Source organism: Passer montanus, unplaced genomic scaffold (genome assembly GCF_014805655.1).
Source record: "Passer montanus isolate IOZ18808 unplaced genomic scaffold, ASM1480565v1 scaffold26, whole genome shotgun sequence".
In the NCBI taxonomy this organism is placed as follows: Eukaryota; Metazoa; Chordata; class Aves; order Passeriformes; family Passeridae; genus Passer; species Passer montanus.
In genome coordinates, this window is record NW_024367261.1 from 5,684,111 (window position 1) to 5,706,049 (window position 21,939).

Below are 21,939 nucleotides of genomic sequence, written 5' to 3' on the forward strand. Positions count from 1 at the left end.
AAATTTTGATGAAAATTTAAATGGTGCTAGGTCCTTAGAAGTGCATAAAATTATCCATTGCTTAATCATACACACATACATGCTTCTTTCCAAAGTTATCCATTGCTTAATTATACATACATACATGCTTTTTTCCTGCAGAAGAGGATGAATCACATCTCTACCTTATTTGAAGTAATTATGCTAGTTGTAAAATAAAATGTAATTGATACAGAGTTTTTCTGGGTTTATTTGCCAAATGAAGCACACAAAACCAAATGGTAGGTTATCTCTGAATTTTTATTTCAAGTATCCTACACACATTTAAATGTAAAAATTACAGGAAAAAAAAACCCAACAAAACAATGTGGCATTATTTTACTATGTTCTAAGTAATTTGCATATCCCTTGTAACTAGAAGTCATTCTGGTGAGGAGCCTCTTGGACTCCCTCAATGCAGGCATCTACCCTGCTCACAGAGCCAGTGCTGAGTGATGTACAGCTTTCTTGCCATCAACACTTCAAAATTAGTCAAAGGATTAGTCAAAAGATCTTTTTGTCAACAGCCTGGAATTCCAAACTGCATTAAAAATTCTAATGTTACTGGTCAGTTCTTGAAGTATTTTTTTAAGACTGTGCTCTTGAAGATATGCAAGTTCTGATGTTTGGGCTCAAATGTTGACATTATGGCATGAAGCGCAGTCACTTTAGAGTCCTCTTCCTTCACCTTCTGCACTAGCAATTCAATAGAGGAAGGTTCCTTGGATTTAGAGCCTAGGATCACTTGCAGTTTGGTCCAAAAGGACAAATCTTTTCTCCCCTTCATAGTGTGCTTGAGTTCAGCTTTTTCATGTTCTTTTTTCACGTACATACACTGCCAACACCAAAAGCTCATATGTCCCATCTTCCATTCCTCTATATCATAGCTAACTTAGTACATCCCAAAGACATGGTTGGTTGATTTCTTCCAAGTCATGGCTTCGGTCCTCCCTCGTGTAACTTGACTGACATAAGTGTTGCATATGTTTGGCTCCATGTTTTGTAAACCACACCATAATTCATCTTTACATGTCCTTAATATCACAGTCTTCTTCATTCTTTTTTGAGATAAACAGTCTCATTGAAGCTTCCTATAGATTAATCTGGAAAATATGTCCCTATTATTCCTTCTGAAATAAAAAGTTCATTCAGTCCAGAAAGATTTTGAGAAAATCTTCTTCCTTCTCAGCCTGTCTGTCACTCTAAGATTTAAGAGTAAATGTTGCTTTGATCCTTCCAGTGCAAGAGCATGAAGTTACCCCGTCAACCTACTTGAACATCACATGATGGATTAAATCTCATTTGCAGCAAAAAAACTCCATCCAGCATCAGAGCAGAGACAGCCCTGCACACATTTCTTTTCATACCACACTGCTGTTTACTTTGGAAAGGTGGAAGATATCAGTCCAGTGAAGAGCTTCATCTGCTTGCTTTGCACAGCCATGGCCTCCCTACAACTCAGTCTTCATGTTAGAAGCATGTTCTTGCTCAGAAAAGGAGGGCTTCACAGCAGAGTGAAATAAAGTTGATACCAACCTCATGACAGCATTGTAACATGTTGTGTAGCTGTAAAGGTATTTTTTAGCTAAGTCTCAAAATTTGCCGTAGTGTGTAACAGTGCGTGTCAAAGGCTTGTCCAGCACAAGCAGCTCACTGACAAGGTACCTGTACTTTCAGGCTGTTCTGAAGAGACCACATATTATCATTTATTTCCTCTCCATACCACTCAGCCATCCAGTTTGTGTTTACTGATGAGTCCACAGTGCCGTCAACGTCAACTTAGACAGAACTTGAAGTAAGATCATTTTTGCAAGTGCTGTCGCTGTTTAAATGCTGGAAAGTTGTTATTTCATGTACATTGATGAGGGTAAGCATGTGCTTCATATCTGGTCTGGTTTTCTGGTAATTGGGAGACATACTTTCTTTTCTTAGACATGTCTAAAAGAGAAAACACAAAGAAGAGCTTAAAACTGATAATTCCTATGAAAGACAATTTAAAAAAAAAACTTTTGACGATTTTCCTTTTTCTCTTTGCTAACCATAGCTCATTACACCTTTCTCATTTGTTTGTCACTGGAGGTACCCAGTACCAATAAAAGCTGCTGTTTCTTGCTAAATCATTTAATTTTATAGGACAAAAGCCTCAATCAAAAAAGAAAATTTATATTTGATTCACATTTTCATCTCAACAGGCCTTGCATCAAGCTATTGCAAGTGTGCTTCCACCTGCCTTCAGTGTAAGCCAGTGCCTAAAATACTTTCATCAAGTTGTCAAAGTAAAGCCCCAGTCCTGCCAACCAGTTCTAAAGTGAATGTGACTGTTGAGTTTAGTGTAGATAAGGCACAATATTCACTAAAGAAGAGGACAAGGCAACCTGTAAGAACTTAACAGGCATTTTAAATAATGAACCTCACTTGTGAGATCAGGTCGATATTAAATTTTGATGAAAGCTAGGTTGATATCTGAGACAGGGCCTCACCCAAAAGTAAGATACACGTAATTCCACCAGAGTGATTATCTGCACTACACAGCTCTGCTTTTTATAACTGCACCACTAAAACTGGGACTTATTTTTGTAAGGGGAGGAGAGATTTCTGTAGAGATCTGAAATTCTTTCAGGACACTGAGAAGAACGTGAGGCATCTGTCTCTTCTGAGTGATATCCTTGCTTTCATACTTCCAGCCTAACAAATTCCTACAAGATTTATCTCATCAAACTTTCGTCTGAATGGCACAAATTACTGGCAGAATTGTCAATCTAAAAAAGAGACAGGCATAAATTTAATTGCTCCCTGAAGATACATGGAAAGCTACATTTAGCACAGCTAATTAGATACACTCTGATCAACAGTTATGATTCATCTGCTGAGGAGCAAAACAAGAAGGCAAATATGAAGCAGGCAGCAAAAGTTAAATCTGACCTCCCAAAATACTGGGGCTGGTTCTGGTTTTGTTTTTATTACAAATGCAGCCAGTGATGCACTGTACTGGTACCCAAGATTCCTGCTACCTCTGAGCCAGATGACTTCACTGCCACTGCACCCAAAACATAGTTTTTCTTCTTTGGAGTGAGCTTCCCAAGTACCTCCTCTCCCTTCCTTTCCCAGAACTACCATCCAGCAGTAAAGGTATGGATAAACTCCACAATGAGATTTTTCTCCATGTATTTGAAAATGTCTGTTCAACAAGAAACATGTGACTTCACAAAAATGCTTGTCTGAAATGTGGTTGACACCAATTTACCAGTGTGGAAACCGAGGCAAAAGCAGGTGGACTTGGACATGTCCATCATGCCACCATACAAAGTAATTCCACAGGTGGGGAAGGGCTCCCAGGGGTCTGTGCCTCCATCTTGGGCAAATGCTGTTCCCAGCTACTAAACCAGAAGACCTATTTCCATGCCCTTAAACTGATAACTAGTTTACACAGAGTAACTGGAAGCAGAAATGAGCAGTGAGAGTGCAGGAAAATAACTGATAGTTTGAGTTAGATCAGAGCTAGATCAGGGCGCAGTTCGCTCCCTTTGGAATTCCATCCTCATGTACCTGAGTTTAATCATAAATTAAGTATGGACACCAACTTCAGACCAGCTGTGTTAAAGCAGTGCTAGCAGAGAAAATGAGTGGGGGGATTTTGGTTGGTATTGTTGTTTTGCTTATGAGAAAGAGAATTACTTACACAAGTAAAGAAGATGAGCAGCAAGTAAAAAATCCCAAGGCAAGTCAGCATGAAGAGCTCGCCTTTGTATTTTTTTAGTTTGTCCTCTTCTATTCCAGGGCAACCTAAAAGGTAAAGCACAGTGTTATATTGCTGTGGTGTTTGTACAATATTTTAAAACTGTTACCTTCCTGACATGCCACGTGGAGCATGGGACAGCCAAAGCCCTCCCACAGTACCTGTTACTTTCAATGTGACTGTGCTGCTCAGATTGCGTTCTCCGTTCTGCTCTCCCAAAGTGCACTTGTACGTCCCGCTGTTTTGGCTGGTCGCATTTTTGATCCTCAGTGAAAAGAAGGTGTCATTGGAGAGCTCCAAGGACGCCCCAGCTTCTCGTGGAAAATGAGATTCCATATCAAGGACTTCCCATGCTATTCCTTCACTGTCTCCTGCCATCTGGAAAACACAAATATATTTCTCTTCTTGGGCAACAGTGTCATCCTCAGTTTTAGGGTAAAGAAAATTTTAAAGCTGGCTTATGGCTGAAAATGCAGAGCCTGAACAGAGGCAGGAGGGAACACAACCACAAATCCATTTAATATATTCATGCTTGCAATCCAAAAGTATATGGGGTTTTGCTTAAATGGATTCTATCTATAAATAGGAATTACAGAACTATTCTGTAATAACTTCTTAAGCTGCCTCACCTGGACAGCAACATGACAGAAGGCAGGGATAGAGTCTGCTCTCAGTGGGCCCATGCAGAGGCCCCAGAAGAGTTCAGACCAAGATACACAGTCCATGGGGATGGAGCAGAGTCAGCAAGAGGCAGCCCTACCCAGGTGCTTAGCAGTGACCCTGGGGACCAGAGGTGCCCAGGAGAGCATGGCAGCAGGCAGGGAGGCTCCACTGCTGCCTGTGCTTGCCCTGCCAGCACACCTTCTGCCATGCAGGGGTGACAATTAAACCTGCTAACCCAGCAAATGTGCCACTGCACGAGGGCTCTGCCAAGCACAGGCTGGCATCCTCCCAGTGGCTATGCAGCCCAGAGTTCCCTGTGGGAATGCAGCCCTGGAAACTGCACTTTCCTGTGCCAGTTTCTATGTAGCTGACCCCTGAAACCATGCTGCCTCTCTGGAGGAATGGAGGTTTCCCCCCACCCCACTTCCCTCTCTTCCTCTCATAACTGGAACCAAAGAACAAAAAATTGCTTTGGCTCCTTCAGATTCAGTTGTGTGAAGGTCACAGGCAGGTTCTGGTGCACTTGGGGAGCATTTGTATGTTGAATTTCTTAATTGTAACCAGAAGAGCTACATTCCTTGGCGTTGCTGAGAGGCTGCTACAGGAATGAAGTGTATTCCCAGAACAGTTCATACTGCAAGGCGATAGGATGCACTGAAAACGACAATTGGCTGGGAACCACAAAGAAGAGAGAAATCCCTAAGTTGATTTGAAAGATGGAAGAAGGGTTTGAATTAGCCTGTGTCCATTCTTATTCATCGAAGTTGCTCCCTGCGATTCGAGGCAGCGTGCCCTCCACAAAGGTTTCCCAAGTAATGAATTCAATCTTTCTGTGGACCAGCAGAGCCAGAGCCAGCTCATAAGTCCAAGGCTCAGCATTTCAGCCAAACCTATAACTAATGTAAGCCAAGGCTTTTTATTATTATTATTTTATTTTAATAGACACATTTTTGGGTCGTATGTTGGTTCTTACTTTCTATCAGCATAGCTACTGCATTGGGGTATAACAGTTACACTGTAGGTTATTAAAATTAACACAACTTTCTCATACTGAGGCTAGGAGTATCTGGTTTCCCTTTCATGTATTTGCAGGAGGAAAGCAAACACATTTGAGAGTCTGGAGAGAAGTATGGGTCTGATGCTCTCTTCAACATTGCTATTTTTACAGCCTAAAATGGTGTAAAACAAGCTGCAAATTGGGGAACTCTTCAGCAACTGAGGAATGAGACTAAAGCACAAAATTTCCTTAATTGTAAAGATTCTTTCTCAGAAAGGTTTTGGGTTTTCCAGTGCATCAACTGAAATACAGAGTGGTTATTTCCTGGGGCTTTCCACACTTTACCCAGAAACAGGGAAGAATCTTCCCCTTAATCCCCCAGTAAATTTACCCAGCTTCTCTTTCTTACTACACTCCAGCCCAAGCAGCTACAAGACGAGCAGTATGTATGGTGGTTTTCAGGCTGCAGGGACATCACTGTGCTACAGGGATTTAGGTATTTTCAGGCCTTGCACATTGTCGGAGATGTAGCCAGAGGAATTCCAATACCCAGGCTGGGCTCAGCTCTGGTTACAGCTAGGTCAATAGCAGTTAAGTGGATATAGTTGACCTCCCTCAGATCTAATTTTTGCCGCTCTCCCTTCCCTTCCCTTACCACCCCCTTCCTCAGTGAAATTTAAAACTGCCCACAGGACAATAAAAAGAACCAGCGTGGCTGCCCTTTGCGTTGCCCTAAATTGCACATAGGAGGTCTGAGCTACACACAAAAAATTAGAAAAAAAAAATTGTTTAGGGATTTTTGGTTTTGTTTTTTCCTTTCATTTACTGGCAGCATAAATAATTGCTGTCCTGGGTGGTAAATGGTGGTGTGATCCTTGTGGCTGAGATCTGGGAATGAGAAAACACTTTGATCTTCCTGTATGCAATTGCAATCAGCACTGCTTCTATAAGGGAGAACTCAATTAAGTCCATGCATCCCATGCCTGACCATGCACTTATTCCAAGTGAGATTTTGGGTAAATGATTGAACTCCCCTTCATGGGAACAGTGAGGGATAGGATTGATTATTGCCTCCAAAGCTTTTTAAGGTGCTTGGCTGCTGTTGCAAGCACAATGATGGTGACCCTGCAGACAAGACGGTCAGCATTTTGCCTTAGACATGCTCTGTGTAAGGCAAAGCGGTGTCATGAAACTGCACTAACAACATGTTTTTTTCCCCAAAACAAGAAGAAAAAGTTACTTTGTGGCGTAAGCTGGCTCCCTCACTTGCAGAGAAAGCACTGGTGACCCGGATGGGGGTTGTGAACCTGGAGTTTGGGGAGGCGGAGGAGGAGGGGTCATGTGTGGGTTTAATTCAGGGTTTGCACGCTTTTCTTCCTCCATTAAATCTCCTCTTTACTGAAGGACAAGGGCAGGCAAAGCAGTCTGCAGGCGTCCTGTGTGCCCAGCAGCATCCCAACATTTTTTAGGCTGCAGAGACATCTGGTGGCATTTTTCCAGCCTCTGCAAGCAGTGCATCCACCCCTACTCGGAGGTCACAGCAACCCTTTCTCTGATGCCTGAACCAAGCCTTTTTCCACAGCAATCTTATCTCCTATTATCTTATTAGAAAAAAAAAAACAAAAACAAACAAACAACAACCCCCCCAAAAAAAATTCAAAACAAAACAAAAAAAAGAAACAAACAAAAAACCACCAACAAAACAAAACAAAACACCCCCCCCTCGCTTTTTAAATTCTCTACATAGCAAGAAGACATGTGAGCAAATTTGCAGAGTGCATACTCATATCCTAGCTGTATAAAAGGAAGTCCATTAGATGTTCAGTAAGGTCATTGTTCTGCCTCTTGCTCTATTCAACATAACCTCTTTTCCGCCCCAAACCTAATTAAAATTACAAAAATGCCACTTTGTTTGCCGCCTCCTGTGAATTACTTGGCAGACTCTCTCACTGGACAGATCATTTTGCAGCTCAAGCTTCTATGATAAACCAGCCCTAATTCATGCCAAGTGTCCTCCAGGTGATACCAAGGTAAATGCTGGGGGTTTTACCTAATTAATTCCACACAAGCTTGGGGGAATCAAAGCAAGCACTGCCAGAGACAGCAATCCACTTGTGTAGGGACCATCCTCTTCTTTAATCGGTGGAAAAAATCTTTTCTTCTCGCGTTTCATTCGTGTTTCATGTCCCTTACACCTCACTGCTGAACAAAATGCAGCATGCCAGCTTCCCCTGCTCCCCACCTCCAAATGAGGGAGAAAAGTAGCATAGTCCTGCTCCCATGTTTGCAGCTAATGGCTTTACCAAAATTCAAAAGGCAAATGATGACTTGTGTGGGGACAGGTAGAAAATTCTGCTAAATCTATTTTCATAAAAAAGGGCCTTGTTAGCATGCAATCTGCTGGGGGTTAATTCCCCCATAATTTTGCTGGGGAACAGGGACTTCCTGGCAAAATAATTCTGCCTATCTGTATAAACTAGCCATTAAGAAAATGAGAAAAAAAAGAAGAAATGTGAGTTTATATTTAATGTCACATACACAGTGTCCTTCAGCAATGTCTGTGGCAGCCTTTCAGAAATCAGCTGGCAGAATATCTTCAGCAGATGCTGAAGTGAGGTCCCTGTTGAGACACACCCTGGAGTGATGGGTTCAGTGCTGGGCTCCCAGGGCAAGACAGACCTGAGGGAGTCCAGTGAAGGGGCACAAAGATGGATAATATCTTGGAGAACCTGACATGAACAGAAGGTGGAAGCAGTAGCTCAGATTGTAAGAGACCAGGCTCAGGATCATCTTATCAGTATTGATTCAACCTGATTAACAGGGGGATACAGAAACTAAAGATGGACTCTTCTCAGTGGCCTTCAGAGGCAAGAAAAGAGGTAATGGGCACGGGCTGAAATTCAGGAAATTCCACTTAAGCAAAAAAATCCCCGTTTTTACTGTAGGGGTGGTTGAACACTGGAATGGGCTGCCCAGTGAAGGTGTGGAATCTCCAGCCTTTGAGATATTCAGGACTAAACTGGACACAGCCTTGAGGAGACAGCTCTAGTTGTCAGTTTTTAGTGAGTTTAATTGAAAATTATTCTAGTTCCCAAAATCTTGGAAACACGTGGTCTAAAAAGGTTGTGATTTGCCCACATATATTCTCTAGTCCATTGACTGATTCCTATTAAGTTTCTCCTAGCCTGGAGCGTTTTGGTAAGAACAGTGGATATTAAAATGGGATATGTTTGTTGAAAATACAACTGAGCTGATATATTTCTGTTCTCTGACTGTATGAATTATGAGAAATAGGTAGAATTATTAGGCCCCCAAAATTTAAGAGCTCTTTAGCAAATGTTTCATTTTCAGAGAACTAAAAACAAGGTGGTGAAAGGAGGAGGAACATTTTGCTCAGTTCTAGCTGGCTAGGTTTTAGTTATTGTTTTGAAAACTGCTACAGCATTACATGGCAGAGCCCTCAAAATGGCAATTCACCCCTACTGTAGTTCTTGCACCCAACAAATCTATTAATATTTAATTTTATCATGAAAGTGCGCAAGTGAGCAGTTCTCACATTAACTCATGTTCTCTGCTCTCATTAAATAACATTTCTCATTTCCCCATACCTACAACAAGTGGTACACTGTCTTCCAGGTAAATCAAAGTGCCAATATAAACCACTTTTCCCATTAAAAAAGTTTTATTTTAGCAAAAATTTTGAGGTCCAAAACTGATGTCAGTTTAAAGGTGGAACATATTAACATCAGATTATTTTCTAGTGAGGGTAGGATAATTGTGAAAACGGTTTTGTTTAAAATCATACCAGGCATAATGGCCATGTTGAAATTTCTGACTGTTATAGAGAGCTAAAAATCTACATAAGGCCAGAAGCAAAATATATAGAATTCTGGCAATGCCCAATAGCCAACATATAATGAAACACAACTGAGCTGAAACTGCTTAATAGGTGTATTTTTCAGCACAGAAATGCTTCCACATTCGATTAGTGCTAAAGGTGCATCCATATGGTTCCTATACAGTGTCATGTAGAGATACCAAAGTTAAATTTGAAAGTAACAGACATAAATTTTGGGCACATGTGAGTGAACTCTGAGTGTGCTGTAAAAAGGGGTAAAGTGGGGGGCAGGAGCAGGGGGGAGATGAGGAAAGAAAATCCAAAACCCAACCCCAAAACAACAGTGAAGGAACTATGTGTGACACATGAGCCAGCTGGAAAAGCCCTTTGACTCACTCACACAGACTCTTTTTTGTTTAGTTGATTTGGCTTGGTTTGATCCTTTTTAGTTAAGGGCATCCAGCCTTAGCTCATGTCAGACAAAAGAATTGTTTTGGTCATGAAATCATTTCCACTGGTCCCTTCCTGTCTAAATCATTAATGTGATGAAGCTACTTGGGGATTAATAGACATCTGAGAAGCATTGGACTGCATTTCTTTGCACAGGTTAGAAATTCAGCTGAAGTAATTTAGCAAATATTTACCTATGCTAATATATCACAGCTATGCACTTTTAGCAAACGTAGTTTCCTTTGAAAGAAGGTACAGTCAATATTATATGTCTAAATTGTTTATTCTTATTTTGCAATACGACTTCCCCCTATTGTTCTGCCACAATTTTATATTTTTCAAGGAAGTGCTATAAAGTTAACAGATTTCTCTCCACTGATGCACAGCTTTCTTTCCTCTTCCTCAAGATTTAGTTCAGATTAAGATTCTTCTGGCTATCAGATGAAGAAAATAGTGTAATATCTACTCGGATTTCATTTGTGTGTGTTTAAACTTGATCTTCAAACTGGATATAAAGTGATAATTATGAGGGTCTATGAAGTGGTTCTCATTTTCAATGTACTTCACAAAGAGAAACTGTTCAGTTTTCAGTAGCCCTATGAGGCAGAAAAGTAAGTAAAATTTCATTACTCAGATTCTTGTCTAGTAGGTGGGCTGTAGAGATTCAAACCAGCATTTCCATAGACAATTCCCAGGGCCTGGGTGCTTAGGCAAAAAAGACCTAGTTTTCAGTTCTCAGCTGGCAAACTTCCACACTGCTCATATTTGGGTTTATGGCATGCAGGCTGCCCAGTATTCCTAAAAACGTAGCACACTTTAAGACTATCATAATTATGAAATCTTTTCTATGGCCTCATAGTGAGTGGAAGAGGACCTGCACGAGGCTGGAAGAGGACTTGGTGCTCTACCTTCTCCCCAATGTGTTCAGCCAGCGTACTTCATATATTTTTAAGTAAAAATCATTTTGTCTGAGCTGTGGCCCTGATTCTGCACAGATCCACTTACACAGGTGACTTCCTGCACAAGGATAATTAGCTCCAGTAATCCTTGATGCACAGAAGGTCAAACACATCCATCTCTTTTTTTTTTTCAGTATGAGACATTAGCAAAATCAAAGGAATTGAATGCAAACTTTTTTTATACCCAGTTGGATTTTGACACCAGAATATTAACTTCATTATACAATTACTTCTCTATACATCAAATACTTTTACATTACATCCTTTTTTTTTAGCAAATTGTAACAAACTGGCCCTTACTTGGTCTGAGCACACAGAGGTGCCCATGGGAAGGAGTGGTTTGCTCACAGAACGTTCACCCTGTGCAAACAGCTGCACAAGCAGCACCTTAACATTGCCACCATCATTTTTTTTAAAGCAGCAGAAGCAAAGGTTAATTGCTTGCATTTACTTCACAGTTCAAAGTGACCTCATACAAAAGATTTTACCTAACAGCTGCTTGAACTTTACAGCCTGAAATTTCATACAATTTGTTGGAATTACCTTTTAATTAGTCCTTTGGGGTTATATGTGGTGTTTATTGATTAACCCTTCAGTAGCTGTTTTTAAATAACAGAGTAATTACCTGTGTTGGGTAGCCCAGTCACACTCTACCATTCCCTCACCCTCCTTTGCAGTGTTGAGTGGGGACAGCAGCACAGAGCCAAAGTGTAGGGAGGGGAGGAGAAAGATCTTCAAGCTGCTGCCTATTTAGCTAGCCCCATAAGTTGAGGTATTGCTTGTTCAGCACAACACACTGAGCCTAGATTGCTTTTCCCCATGGAAAGCCATGCTTTTTAGATTTGGTGCTCTGCTTTTCCTAATATGGCTGCAACTGTGGCTTGGGCTGGTGTCACTGCCTGCCTGTCCCCACTTCCCACCTCTCTCATGGGACAAGCAAACAGAAGACTGCAGTACCATGGCTGGTGCCATCAGCCCCTGAGGACTGTGGCAAGAGCTGACAATTGCCTGACTTTTGTTACTTTTTGTGTCAGCAGAGAAAAATAAGTGTGAGGTTCTGTCATGCTGGACACTGGAAAACCAGTCTTTTCCTGAGCAAAGCAGTTGAAGCAGGAAGAGCAAGGAGACCATGGAGGGAGTGAGGGTTACAGGGACAGGGCAGGAGACATGTGGCAGTCTAGACTGTGACAGCATGACTGCTGCAAGGGGAAGCAGCACCAGAGAGGGCCCCCACAAAAGGCATCATCAAATACCACCTTCCTGTGCATGTGCAGTCATTTTGTACCCAGGTGGAACTGCAAAGAGCTACAAGGCAACACAGAATTGGCTTTATAGGCTTTCCTTGTACTTCTTCATCAGGGCTTTTGGCTGCTGTTTGCTGCTTGGCCCTCCCATCTCCCACTGTACTTAGAGAAGCACATGGTTCTGGAGTATCCCCACACTTCAGCCTCTTTTTGTTTTTGTTGACTTCCAACACTGCTGTGGGGGAGACTATTCTGGGATCCAGTAATCCTCTGTTTATTCCTCCCAACCCCCTACCATATCTCAACTCCTCCAGGTCCACCAGGTGGCATGGCTTGCCTTCCATGACTCTCTGCCCTTTCCAGACACTGGGAGAAAGGGAGCCTTCAATAATTAACACATATCTGGATGGAAAATATAGATCCTTATCCAATTTTTGAGGCAGAAAACAAAAAAGAATAAGGTGACTCATAGTCCAAATCCCGTAGTAAAATTCAACCAAAAGGATTATTCTCTCCTCTGTTTACCACCTGTGCTCTGTTCAACAGTTTGGAAAAAGATGCTGCACTTGGTGGGTTGGCAGTCAGATGTTCACAACAGCCCTTTTGAGGTGCAGTTGTCATCTGGTCTGTAGGCAGATGCTCATTGTTGTACAGGCAATGAAAATCAGATGCAATGCAAGATTCAACCTCAGAAGCCATATCTAATAGCAAACACTGTTCGTTGGTTTACTGTAGGAAATGAGTTTAAAACTGTATCTGACCAAACTGCTGAGAAGCCCAGGCTGTGGCTTTAGGTTCCGGCAGAGATAAATTAACGGTTTTCAACACCCATAAATAAGGGGTTTTTAACTCTTCCCTTACATTGCTCTACCATCACATGGGAAAGTAATTCAACTCTGTAACCCACAAAATGTTTATTCACGGTTTCATTTTCCACTATTATAACAATCAACAGAGAATTGACTTAACAGGTAACAAGAGGACCACCAGGAGTGGCCCATGATAAGCAGCAGGAGTGCACGGCTGGGAGTGGGGAATGGAGGAGAACAAAACCTTCTCTTTTTTCCCGTTTTGGCTCACACCATAAGCTGAAGCTCTGCAATGAGGTGAAAATTTTCGGTGCCGTACAGTCAACACCGCCTCTTCCACCACTGGGCAATTCTACCCCTCTTAGAAATTTCATCTTGGTAATGTTGAGTGGGACTTTTCTACCCATTACCTGATTGATTCCTGTAATCCCTCCTGTACACAGGTGGTCAGCAGGGCTCTCCTGCTCTGGAGAGAGAAACTCTGAATCAGAGCAGTCAAGATGTGATTTTTACTTCATGACTGCAAAGAGATAACTCAGAATTTCTAGCTCTCCATCTGCCTTCTGCTTACACTCTGCCCTTATGCCCACCCCACTAGTCAAATCTTTCTAAAGAATAGCAAGTACTTTTTCAGTTCTTCTATTTCAAAGAAAAAAATCATCTCCTGTTTCCAGGAGATTAAACAAGAGCAACATCATTGATGTTGCAAGGCTTAAATACAATTTTTTTTTGCTTTGAAGAAAATCCTGGAAGACTTCTCTTTGGAGTAGTATTTGGCAGGTTGTACATGGGGCATCACCTGAATGTTGATCCACAGAAGCCAACAATAATTAGATAGAAAAGCAGGCCAAGAGCAATTCAGGGAATCATGCTCAAATAGCCTATCTCCAATGACACAGAAAAGGCCTGTTTCCCATGGTCAGCTCAAAGGTTTGCAGTGCTGCCTTCTCTCTGCTGCACTAATGGGAGGATTCCTCTGCAAAAACAACCCATTTTGTACAAGACAAGCCAGTAGCAGGTGGGAAAGCAAAGCAGACTGCTCAAGTAACTTAGACTTTTTTCTTACTTTGTACCAAGACGCTGTCTGGTAGGAGATTGAGGAGTCCTGAAGAGCTTTACAGGGCAGCACCACTTCCTCAGCACACCTCACAGCAACATCTGGCATCATCACAGAAGTCCCACAGATCAAGCACCAAACTGCAAAGCACAGGTACACATCACCTTTAAGAGAGATTGCTTATACAATCCTTCCTGCCTTCCCAGAACATATCCCCACAAAACAAACGTGAAAGACCGGAAGGGAAATTGCAGGGCTGCCCACTTACCATTGCACAGGATGACGAGCAGAGCGCAGACTCCCAAAGACATGGCTTTTACTGCTTCAGATCACAGAGCAACAACAATGTGCCTCTCTGCAGGATGGACTGTAAGAGCAGAGTGAAGCTGGGGCTGCTTCTAGAGTGATATTTCTGAAGGCAGATTGGGGAATCCCCCAGACTTATCCTGAGGATTTCGTCATAGGGAAAATCCCTACATGTATGAACCAAGGCTCCTCCCCTTAAATCTGTGAGGTCACTCCCATTTCTGCAAGCACTTGCAGTGGTAGCAGCTCATTTTCCTTTTTTCATTTTTTCTCCCCCTCTGTATTGATCTGAACCGAGTTAAGTTTGACCAAGGGGCGCTGTGGGTTGCTGTGAAGGCCATCAAAACCAGCACTCAATGAATCTCTCTTCAGTGACAAAATGTCAGGGGAAAGGGCTTGCCAGCTCAAAATCCCCTGTCAACCTTCTCTCTGCAGTTTTAACAGCACAGTGCCTGTGCAAATGTTGGTCTTATGATGTGACATTTCTGAAACCACATTTAAGACCTCAGGTCACAGCACCACATAAACACTTTGACTTGGGGCTAAGGGCAAGACAGGAATTACCAGCATGGCTGAGCCAAACAAACTGTATTTCAGTAGAGCTACACATTTAACTCTGAAGGTATGCGCACATGAGGTGGAACATTATCACTTCTTAGCATATTTTGTCATTTTCATGACCAAAAAAAAGACATCTGGAGTGACATAACTTTACAAATTATATGCTGGAAAATTTCAAAGTGGAAAAAGTCAGGGCAGCTCCCAGAAGACGACTCCCAGAAGACGAACCATTTGGACATCCCCTCTAGGTATTTGGAGGGGGGAGGGGAAATCCTTTCCCTGTGATCTGTGAGAGCTGTTTACCCTTGGAGAATTTTTGAGGAAGTCCGAAGTCGATTACAGAAGCATTTACAAATCCTGAAACTGAAAGTTGCTGATGTTATTTTTGGAAAACACTTGTGGCTGCTGTCTTTAGGCTACTGAGATCATGATGGAGAGAAGCTATTTTGGGGGAGGTTGGGGGGGGTGAGGGGGTGTTAAGATTTGATGGGTGGAGAATGTATGGTCAGCCCCTTTTGAAAACCAGGGTTCTGGAAGCCACTCCAGTCTGGGCATCCTAAATCCAAATCACCTCTAGAAAACTTTGTGAGAAGTCAGTTTGACAAGTCCCCACCATGTTAAAGTCCTACTCAGATGAGTAAATGCTGTGGGTGGGTAACACTTTTGGAAACTCCAGTCTGTTCTGTGAAGAAAGTCAAACAGCAATTTTACTGGGGGGCTCACTGTTGAAATAGCCCACTTATTCTTAAAGCTTTTTGCTTCTATCTTCATTGACTATAATGATAAATATAACAGGCTCCAAGCTTTATTTTTCTCTTTAAGTTTTCTGGTTTCAAGGACCAGGACCTCAATCAATTACTTAGAAAGTACAAGTGAAAATATAAAACCCAGTGGATCTCTGGAGAGGGAGAGAAAATCACTCTTTTTCTTGTGTGAAATAATAGAGTCCTTGAGAAGATAGAAGGGGTGGGGGGGCTGCTGAAGGAAATCTTAGAGAGAAGAGGGCTCCAGTTAATATATTTCACATCTGTTCTTCACTAAAATGATGACTTTTCTGCCCCCACGAGTCAGTCACACATCAAGCCCATCTCCAAGAAGGGCACTCAGCTTTCACCCAAGGGCCTCTTTCTGTGAGTCCTGCAGAGCTACGTGTTTACCCTCCATAAACCCATCAACAGGCACAACCTTCCTCTGTCTCCCTTTTCATCATGAGGAAACCCCCATGAGCAAACCACAGCAAACTCCTGCCCCTGCTGCGGGTCTGCCACAGCAGTCCTTGCCCTGGTGGCCTGGCCAGTAGCAGCCAGGGTGGCTGTGGCAAGCCTGAGGCTGGGGTCACAAGTTTGCCCACACAGAAGCGCACTGAAGGTAAGCATAAAGGGCCAGGCTTCAGCACTGGGAAATGTACATGCCACACACACACTTGCCAAGGTGATGTTAAACAACATTTTTCCTCAGTTAGTTAAAATACTGGACTCTTAAAAACACATGGGTTTTCCCTCCAGGACAGGCATAACTTCAAGCAAAACAGCTCTTTTCCTCCAGAAGTATTTGCAAGCTCAGCTGCTGTTCCACGGCACACTGCATGAAGCAGGAAAGCAGGATATAAAAAACAAAAGCTGAAACTCCCTTTGCTAGGGAAGAAGAAATAATTTGGTTTCTAAATTTTCCCTGGCAGGGATTTTTTTCTTTAGGGAAACTTTGAACTGGGCTGTACTTTCCATCCTAACTTTTAATATCCTTTCTATGGTTTCAAAGATCAAGTCTATTGTCTCCAGAGCCCTGGAACCTGCTTTGAGTTTCACTGAGCACTGGAAGCAATGGGAGCTCTGTGGCACGGGTCTGGGTGTGGGAATGAAGAGGTAGTGATTGCCTGTCAGCCTTCTCCGTGAGAAACAGATCCAGGGCCCTCAGCAACTGCAGGAGCTGTGCAGTTACATGGATAAGTGGAAGTTTATCATTAAATGTGTTGTTCTGTGGACCTAGTGAGACCTACCTTTGTGCAGTGTGTCCTGTTGCCTTTTGCTCTCCTCTCCTCACCTGCACCACTCACTGCAGCAGCTGTGAGCCCTTGATCTCACTGAGGAAGGAGCAGCATCTGCTCTGCTGAGTCCAGAGCTGCACACGTGATGACTGACATTAGCAAGCAGTGTGTAAAACTGCTGCCTTCTGCCCACCTTTCCCTTAGCAAGGGCACTCATTTGGATCCTCATCTTTGACCCAGCTGCTGATTTTCGTGAATTTCATAGGCACTTAATTCTCTTTGAGCCTCAATCCCTCTGTCAGTTTGATAGAAAGCAGGTTCAGAACATACTGGCTGATAGACAGCCAGATGGCATGATCACAGAAATTTCATTCTCTGTGGGAAATGAGGCTAGAAGCACAAGGATGTGGGATGGATTCATAAGATAAGGTTAAAAAGTCAAGACGGTATATTTTTTCAGTGTTGATAGAGCCTTGGAAATGCTGTTCATGGAATCGTATCCTGTTTCCTCAAACCAGGTAGGTACTACATCCCTCATCCCTGGTGTAGCAGAGTTTTCTTGATTTCTCACTTTGTGTGGCTGCAAAATATATAAGAATACTTATTTCATGTGTTTCTCCCAGGTGCTTCATCAGGAAGCACAGCATTTAAGAAAACCTAAAACCTTAGGTCTCTACAAGGAATACAGAGGTCTCCACAATGAAGGTTTAAAGGTTAAGACAAAGTTGTCAAAACAGCATTTAGCATTTTCCTCAAGGCACAGACTTTTCTGCATTTGGGATATGATTATCAAATATCATTTGTTCCACCTCATTTAAGCTCCTGCTGTGAATAAGGTCCATCCACGTGCTTCATGTCTGTTGGAAAATCTCTTGTGAAGTGGGTTGTTTATTTATTATTATTAATCTCCTGTGCAGCAATAAAAATTGTCTGCTTCAGTTCAGCTGGCAAAACTGGAAGTCTTTTGCTATATGTTTTAGCAGACAACTGCTTTTTAAATAATATACTGTGTGTAACATTGCAATGTCAGCTAAGGAACAGTGACAGAAGAATCCACAGCCACAAAAGCACAGCAGTTCATGTATTTTTAGGGGCCCAGCAGAGCTGCAGCCACAGCGTTTATTTTTCTGTCATGCCTTGATCTTGACACTGCCCACACCAGCAAGTAAAAGCAACTGAGACTTCCCAGGCTGCAGCTAATGAGAGGTATGTAGATTACTCACAAACTGGAGTGAGGAAAGTTTAAGGACAAGTTCTTTTCTCTGCCCCTTTATGGCAGATGTTGGGTCAGGGACTGCCTTTGCTATTTAAGCAGTAATGATCCAGCAATACTGAGAAACCAAAACACTGAACTGTGACCTGGTGAGGAGAACAGAGCTTTGTACTACAGACTGTCTGCTGCTGCTAGCTCAATAAATAACACCCAATTAATTATACACAAACAGCCAGTCCTCTGAAATGCCTGGACTTTGGAGTGAGCCATTTGAGATGTGCCAGCCCTGTTTGTCAAAGTAGGAATTAAGCATACTCAAGTAAAAATTGAAGTGTGACCCAAAGAACACATCCAAAATAGAGGCATCCAAAATCAAAAACCTCTTTAGATACTGTTGACCTGGGAGTTTAGGAATTGCCTTTAGGCAAGAAGGGAGCAAAAGATTATCACAAGTCTGTACATACGACTGTAAAAATTAGGATAAGGCTGTACTGAAGCTGCATCTAGTCCAGCATCTTTGCTGTTTGCAGCAGCAGGCAGTGAGCTGTCAGGTAGCCAAGCAGCCCAAGGTGCTGTATTCAAACTGCAGTATCCACTGGAGATACACATGGAAATCTCATTTTTAACAGGGCCCTGGATCCTCTTTTTTCATCAGTTTGATAGATGGTGCTTGTCTCACCAGGCCTGGGGGCATCTTGGACAGAAATCTTTGCAGATTTCAGTGTACTCTACATTGCTTGCCCTACATGTGGGGTCATCCCTGCTGCCTTCTTCAGAAGGTAAAGAGCAGATTATTGCTCCTGACATTTCTCCTCATTTCTGCAACAGTAGTCTCCAAATAGTCCCTGCATTGTAGAGGTCCTTCTTGGATCTTGCATCTCCTTGCTACACCCAGCTAGGCATTGTTTTACTAAAGTTCAGCATGTCTGTCCCCACATAATGCTGTGGAAATGTTTACTCCTCCTGGTGCTCCTCTCTCTTTTCTCTTGCCTGTACAACTTCCCTAGACAACCTCTATGGGACCTCTTACACTGGAAGAAGTTAGGGATCCCAGTAGGCCACCTTGTACTCCTAGCTGATTCCATGGCCCACAGGGAATGCAAGTCAGGAGCTGCTCCTGGGAGCAGCCTGTGCTGACAGCAAGCCTCGCAGGATGCCCTGACCATTGTGTGCCATCCGGGGACCCAGCCATGTACACACACCAACTGTGCCAAGCTGTGGCCCCTCTTCTGGCATCTTCCAGACTTCTTGTTTGGTCTTTTTTTAATACCTTCCCCATCTGTGGTCCCACTGAGTCATGGGATTTCCTGATCAACTTCCCCCACCATCCCCAGCAGAAGAAAGAGGAAGCCTGGTGAAGAGTGCTGGTGACCACGGTGCCTATATCCATTCCCTTTTCCTCTGAAGCCTCCCAGCACAGCATCAGTGACCACTGTCCGCTGGCTCCTCCTCTGGTTCCCCATCTGAACATTCCTGACCTTTTGATAATGATCTGCCTTTCTTCCTTCCTTTGCTGTCTCATGATCATTTGGCTTTCTCCAGGCCTTACAAAGAGAATGAGATGAGTGCAGGCATGTGCTGAGACCTCAACAGAATACTCATCTAGCCTGAAACGAGTTAAGGCAACTCTCCCCTGCTATGTGTAATAACTTTGTGCCATCACCAAATTGTCTTCTCACATATGCCCTCTTTTCCAGTTCATTTATAAATAGCTTAAACAGCAGCACCCCAAGAACAACCCCCCCCCAAGCATCACTAGAGACCTCCCTCAAATGTGGACGATGGCCATTTACCCTCCTTTTTTAATAGGTTATTCACCTGAAGGCTTTTTCTGTTGTCCCATGGTACCTTAATTTATTTCAGACTCTTTACTGATGGATCTTTATATCTTCAGAAATTATTGCTGGGTTTCTATATGGATGACCTTGTTGTGGTTTTCATTTAACTTGCCAGAGTTTATGATCCTTTCTATTTTCTGTTCTTGGACACAACTTCTATTTTGTGAAGAAAGTCTCTGCTTCTAATAAATTCCTTTATCCTGCTGTTAACTGTGTCAGCTTTTCTTTTCCAAAGTCTTTGTCCATACCCAGAGGAGAGAAAAAATGTATTCCTACACACTATGTTTAAATAGCCACCAGGCAAAATTTTTAGCCTTTAGGCATCCATTTTAGCTTATTTTTAACAAAGTTCCTTGTTCTTTACATAATTATATTACAGTCTGGGAGCTTTTTTTTTTTTTGGGGGGGGGGGGGGGTTCATTTTCGTTTTGGATTTTTGGGGGTTTTTTGGGTTTTTCTGTTTGTTTGTTTTGGGGTTTTGTTGGGGTCTTTTTGTGGTTTTTTTTTGTTTTGTTTTGGTTTTGGGTTTTTTTTGTTTGTTTGTTTTGGTTTTTTTGTTTGGTTTGGTTTTGTTCCCTAAGTATATTGAGCAGGGGCATTTTGAACCAAGTTCTGCATATTGCTCTGGGCTAATATAAAAGTTCCTTCTTCTTTTGTATGCTCTTTCATGCAGAAACAATATTTTCATTTTATGCATCAATCCCCTGCGTGACATGTATCCAATATACAAATAGGAAATTGATACCTGCTGCTATTGTTGCATTTCTTGCTCTGTCAGCAACTCTGATCTCCCTCAGCATGTAATAGATGCAGACATTTGATTTAATACTGATATGATATGGCATACTTCTGACTTAGGCCAGAAATGTTAGGCTATATAGGTTTTGGGCTTCTTGTAAACAAAATTAGCATGTTACTTTGATTTGGCACAAAGGTTTATCTAATATGTGTTACCACTGCTCTACTGCTTCTGCCTCCTGTGTCTCTATTTTTATGCTATGTACCCCAGTTCTAAAGCATCTGATCAATTGCCTTCTTGCCATCAAGTTTCTGTTTAAAGTCCTCTTGTTTGTTAGACCTCTAGCTTTCATAAAAAATGCATATTTTCTTTTTGTTTTGCTATACTATGATTCTTCTTGTTTGATTATTCTTCATTCTCCCTTTTAAAGTTTCACCAAATTATTGTTATTCAGCAGAGGATAAAGTTTTCCTGACTACCTGCTCTGAATACATGCAATCCTGAATCATGTTTTTGCACTTGTCAGCTTCTCCCTTCCTTCAATCTAAAAAAAAATATCTTAATATCCTTTTAGGTGCCACCGCTGGTTTTATTTTAGTTTACCTGAGTCTGACTCTTGCATAATGAATTTTTTCCCTCTTTCTAACAAGTTCAAATCCTTTGTCTTCAGCTGGTTCATAGTCAGGCATTGACAGCTCTGTTTCTCCTAGTTCAGCTCTGCTCATGGTATTGGAGGCATTTCAGATGAAGCTATTTATGGAACTCCTGGCCTCCAAATTACCATCTGACTGCACCCACTTTGCCTCCAAAAGTGTCTCCTTCCTTCTTGAGGCCTTTGCTCCATGCACTGAGTCTGGAGATTTTCTCACGCCTCCTCCAAAAGCCTGCCCAGATTTTCCACATCATCCAGCAAGCACATATTACATCCAGCAGTCTAAAAACCATGCAGTGCTTTTTGGTATCACAAAACCACATGAAGGTATGACTGATAGAGTATCAGGGGTCACCTACAACTTATCTTCCTCAAAACTCATTGCAAAAGTGAATGTGGCTTCAAGATATGAGATCATTTCTGAACCTCCCCCAGATAAGACTGCCACTCACAGAGCCTTTCCCCACCTCAGCAGCTTGGGATCAGCTTGGAGATAGGTCTGCTGAGTGATGATCTGAAAGAGATTGTCAGTGCATCTGTGTGTTACCCTGAAATCTTGTAGTTCAGTGTCATGGCCTAAAGGATGGGATGTTGGGCTAATTGCACTGGCACGTGATTATGATTCACAGCAAACTGAGAACTCCTTGCCCACTCCCTCTGTAAACAGCCACTGCTGATTTACATTAGAAGGGTCTGATGGGCTCCATACCCAGCTCCAGGCACAGATCCCTGAGGGAGGAGCCATTCAAATACCTAAACAAAGGGGACAGGCAAAACTCCTCCTCTGGCAGATCTCCTTTTATGTCACCCAGTGCCACTGGTCTGGACTTGCTGTGATCCTATGGTGAGTGTTTGGTTTCTCTCTTACTCCTTGT

The 21,939-nt window shown here is 42.4% G+C and overlaps 1 protein-coding gene across 1 annotated transcript; it reads right to left on the reverse strand.

Annotated features, from left to right (window-relative positions):
• Positions 1–298: 298 nt before the first annotated feature.
• CD83 (CD83 molecule) lies at positions 299–14,239 on the reverse strand. The gene is made up of 5 exons (XM_039712122.1): positions 14,040–14,239; positions 13,781–13,911; positions 3,916–4,132; positions 3,698–3,801; positions 299–1,956 (listed from the first exon to the last, which is right to left on the reverse strand). Exons 1-5 carry the CDS (start codon positions 14,080–14,082, stop codon positions 1,798–1,800), a joined length of 654 nt encoding a protein of 217 aa, XP_039568056.1. The 5' UTR covers positions 14,083–14,239; the 3' UTR covers positions 299–1,797.
• Between the last annotated feature and the right edge of the window lie 7,700 nt (positions 14,240–21,939).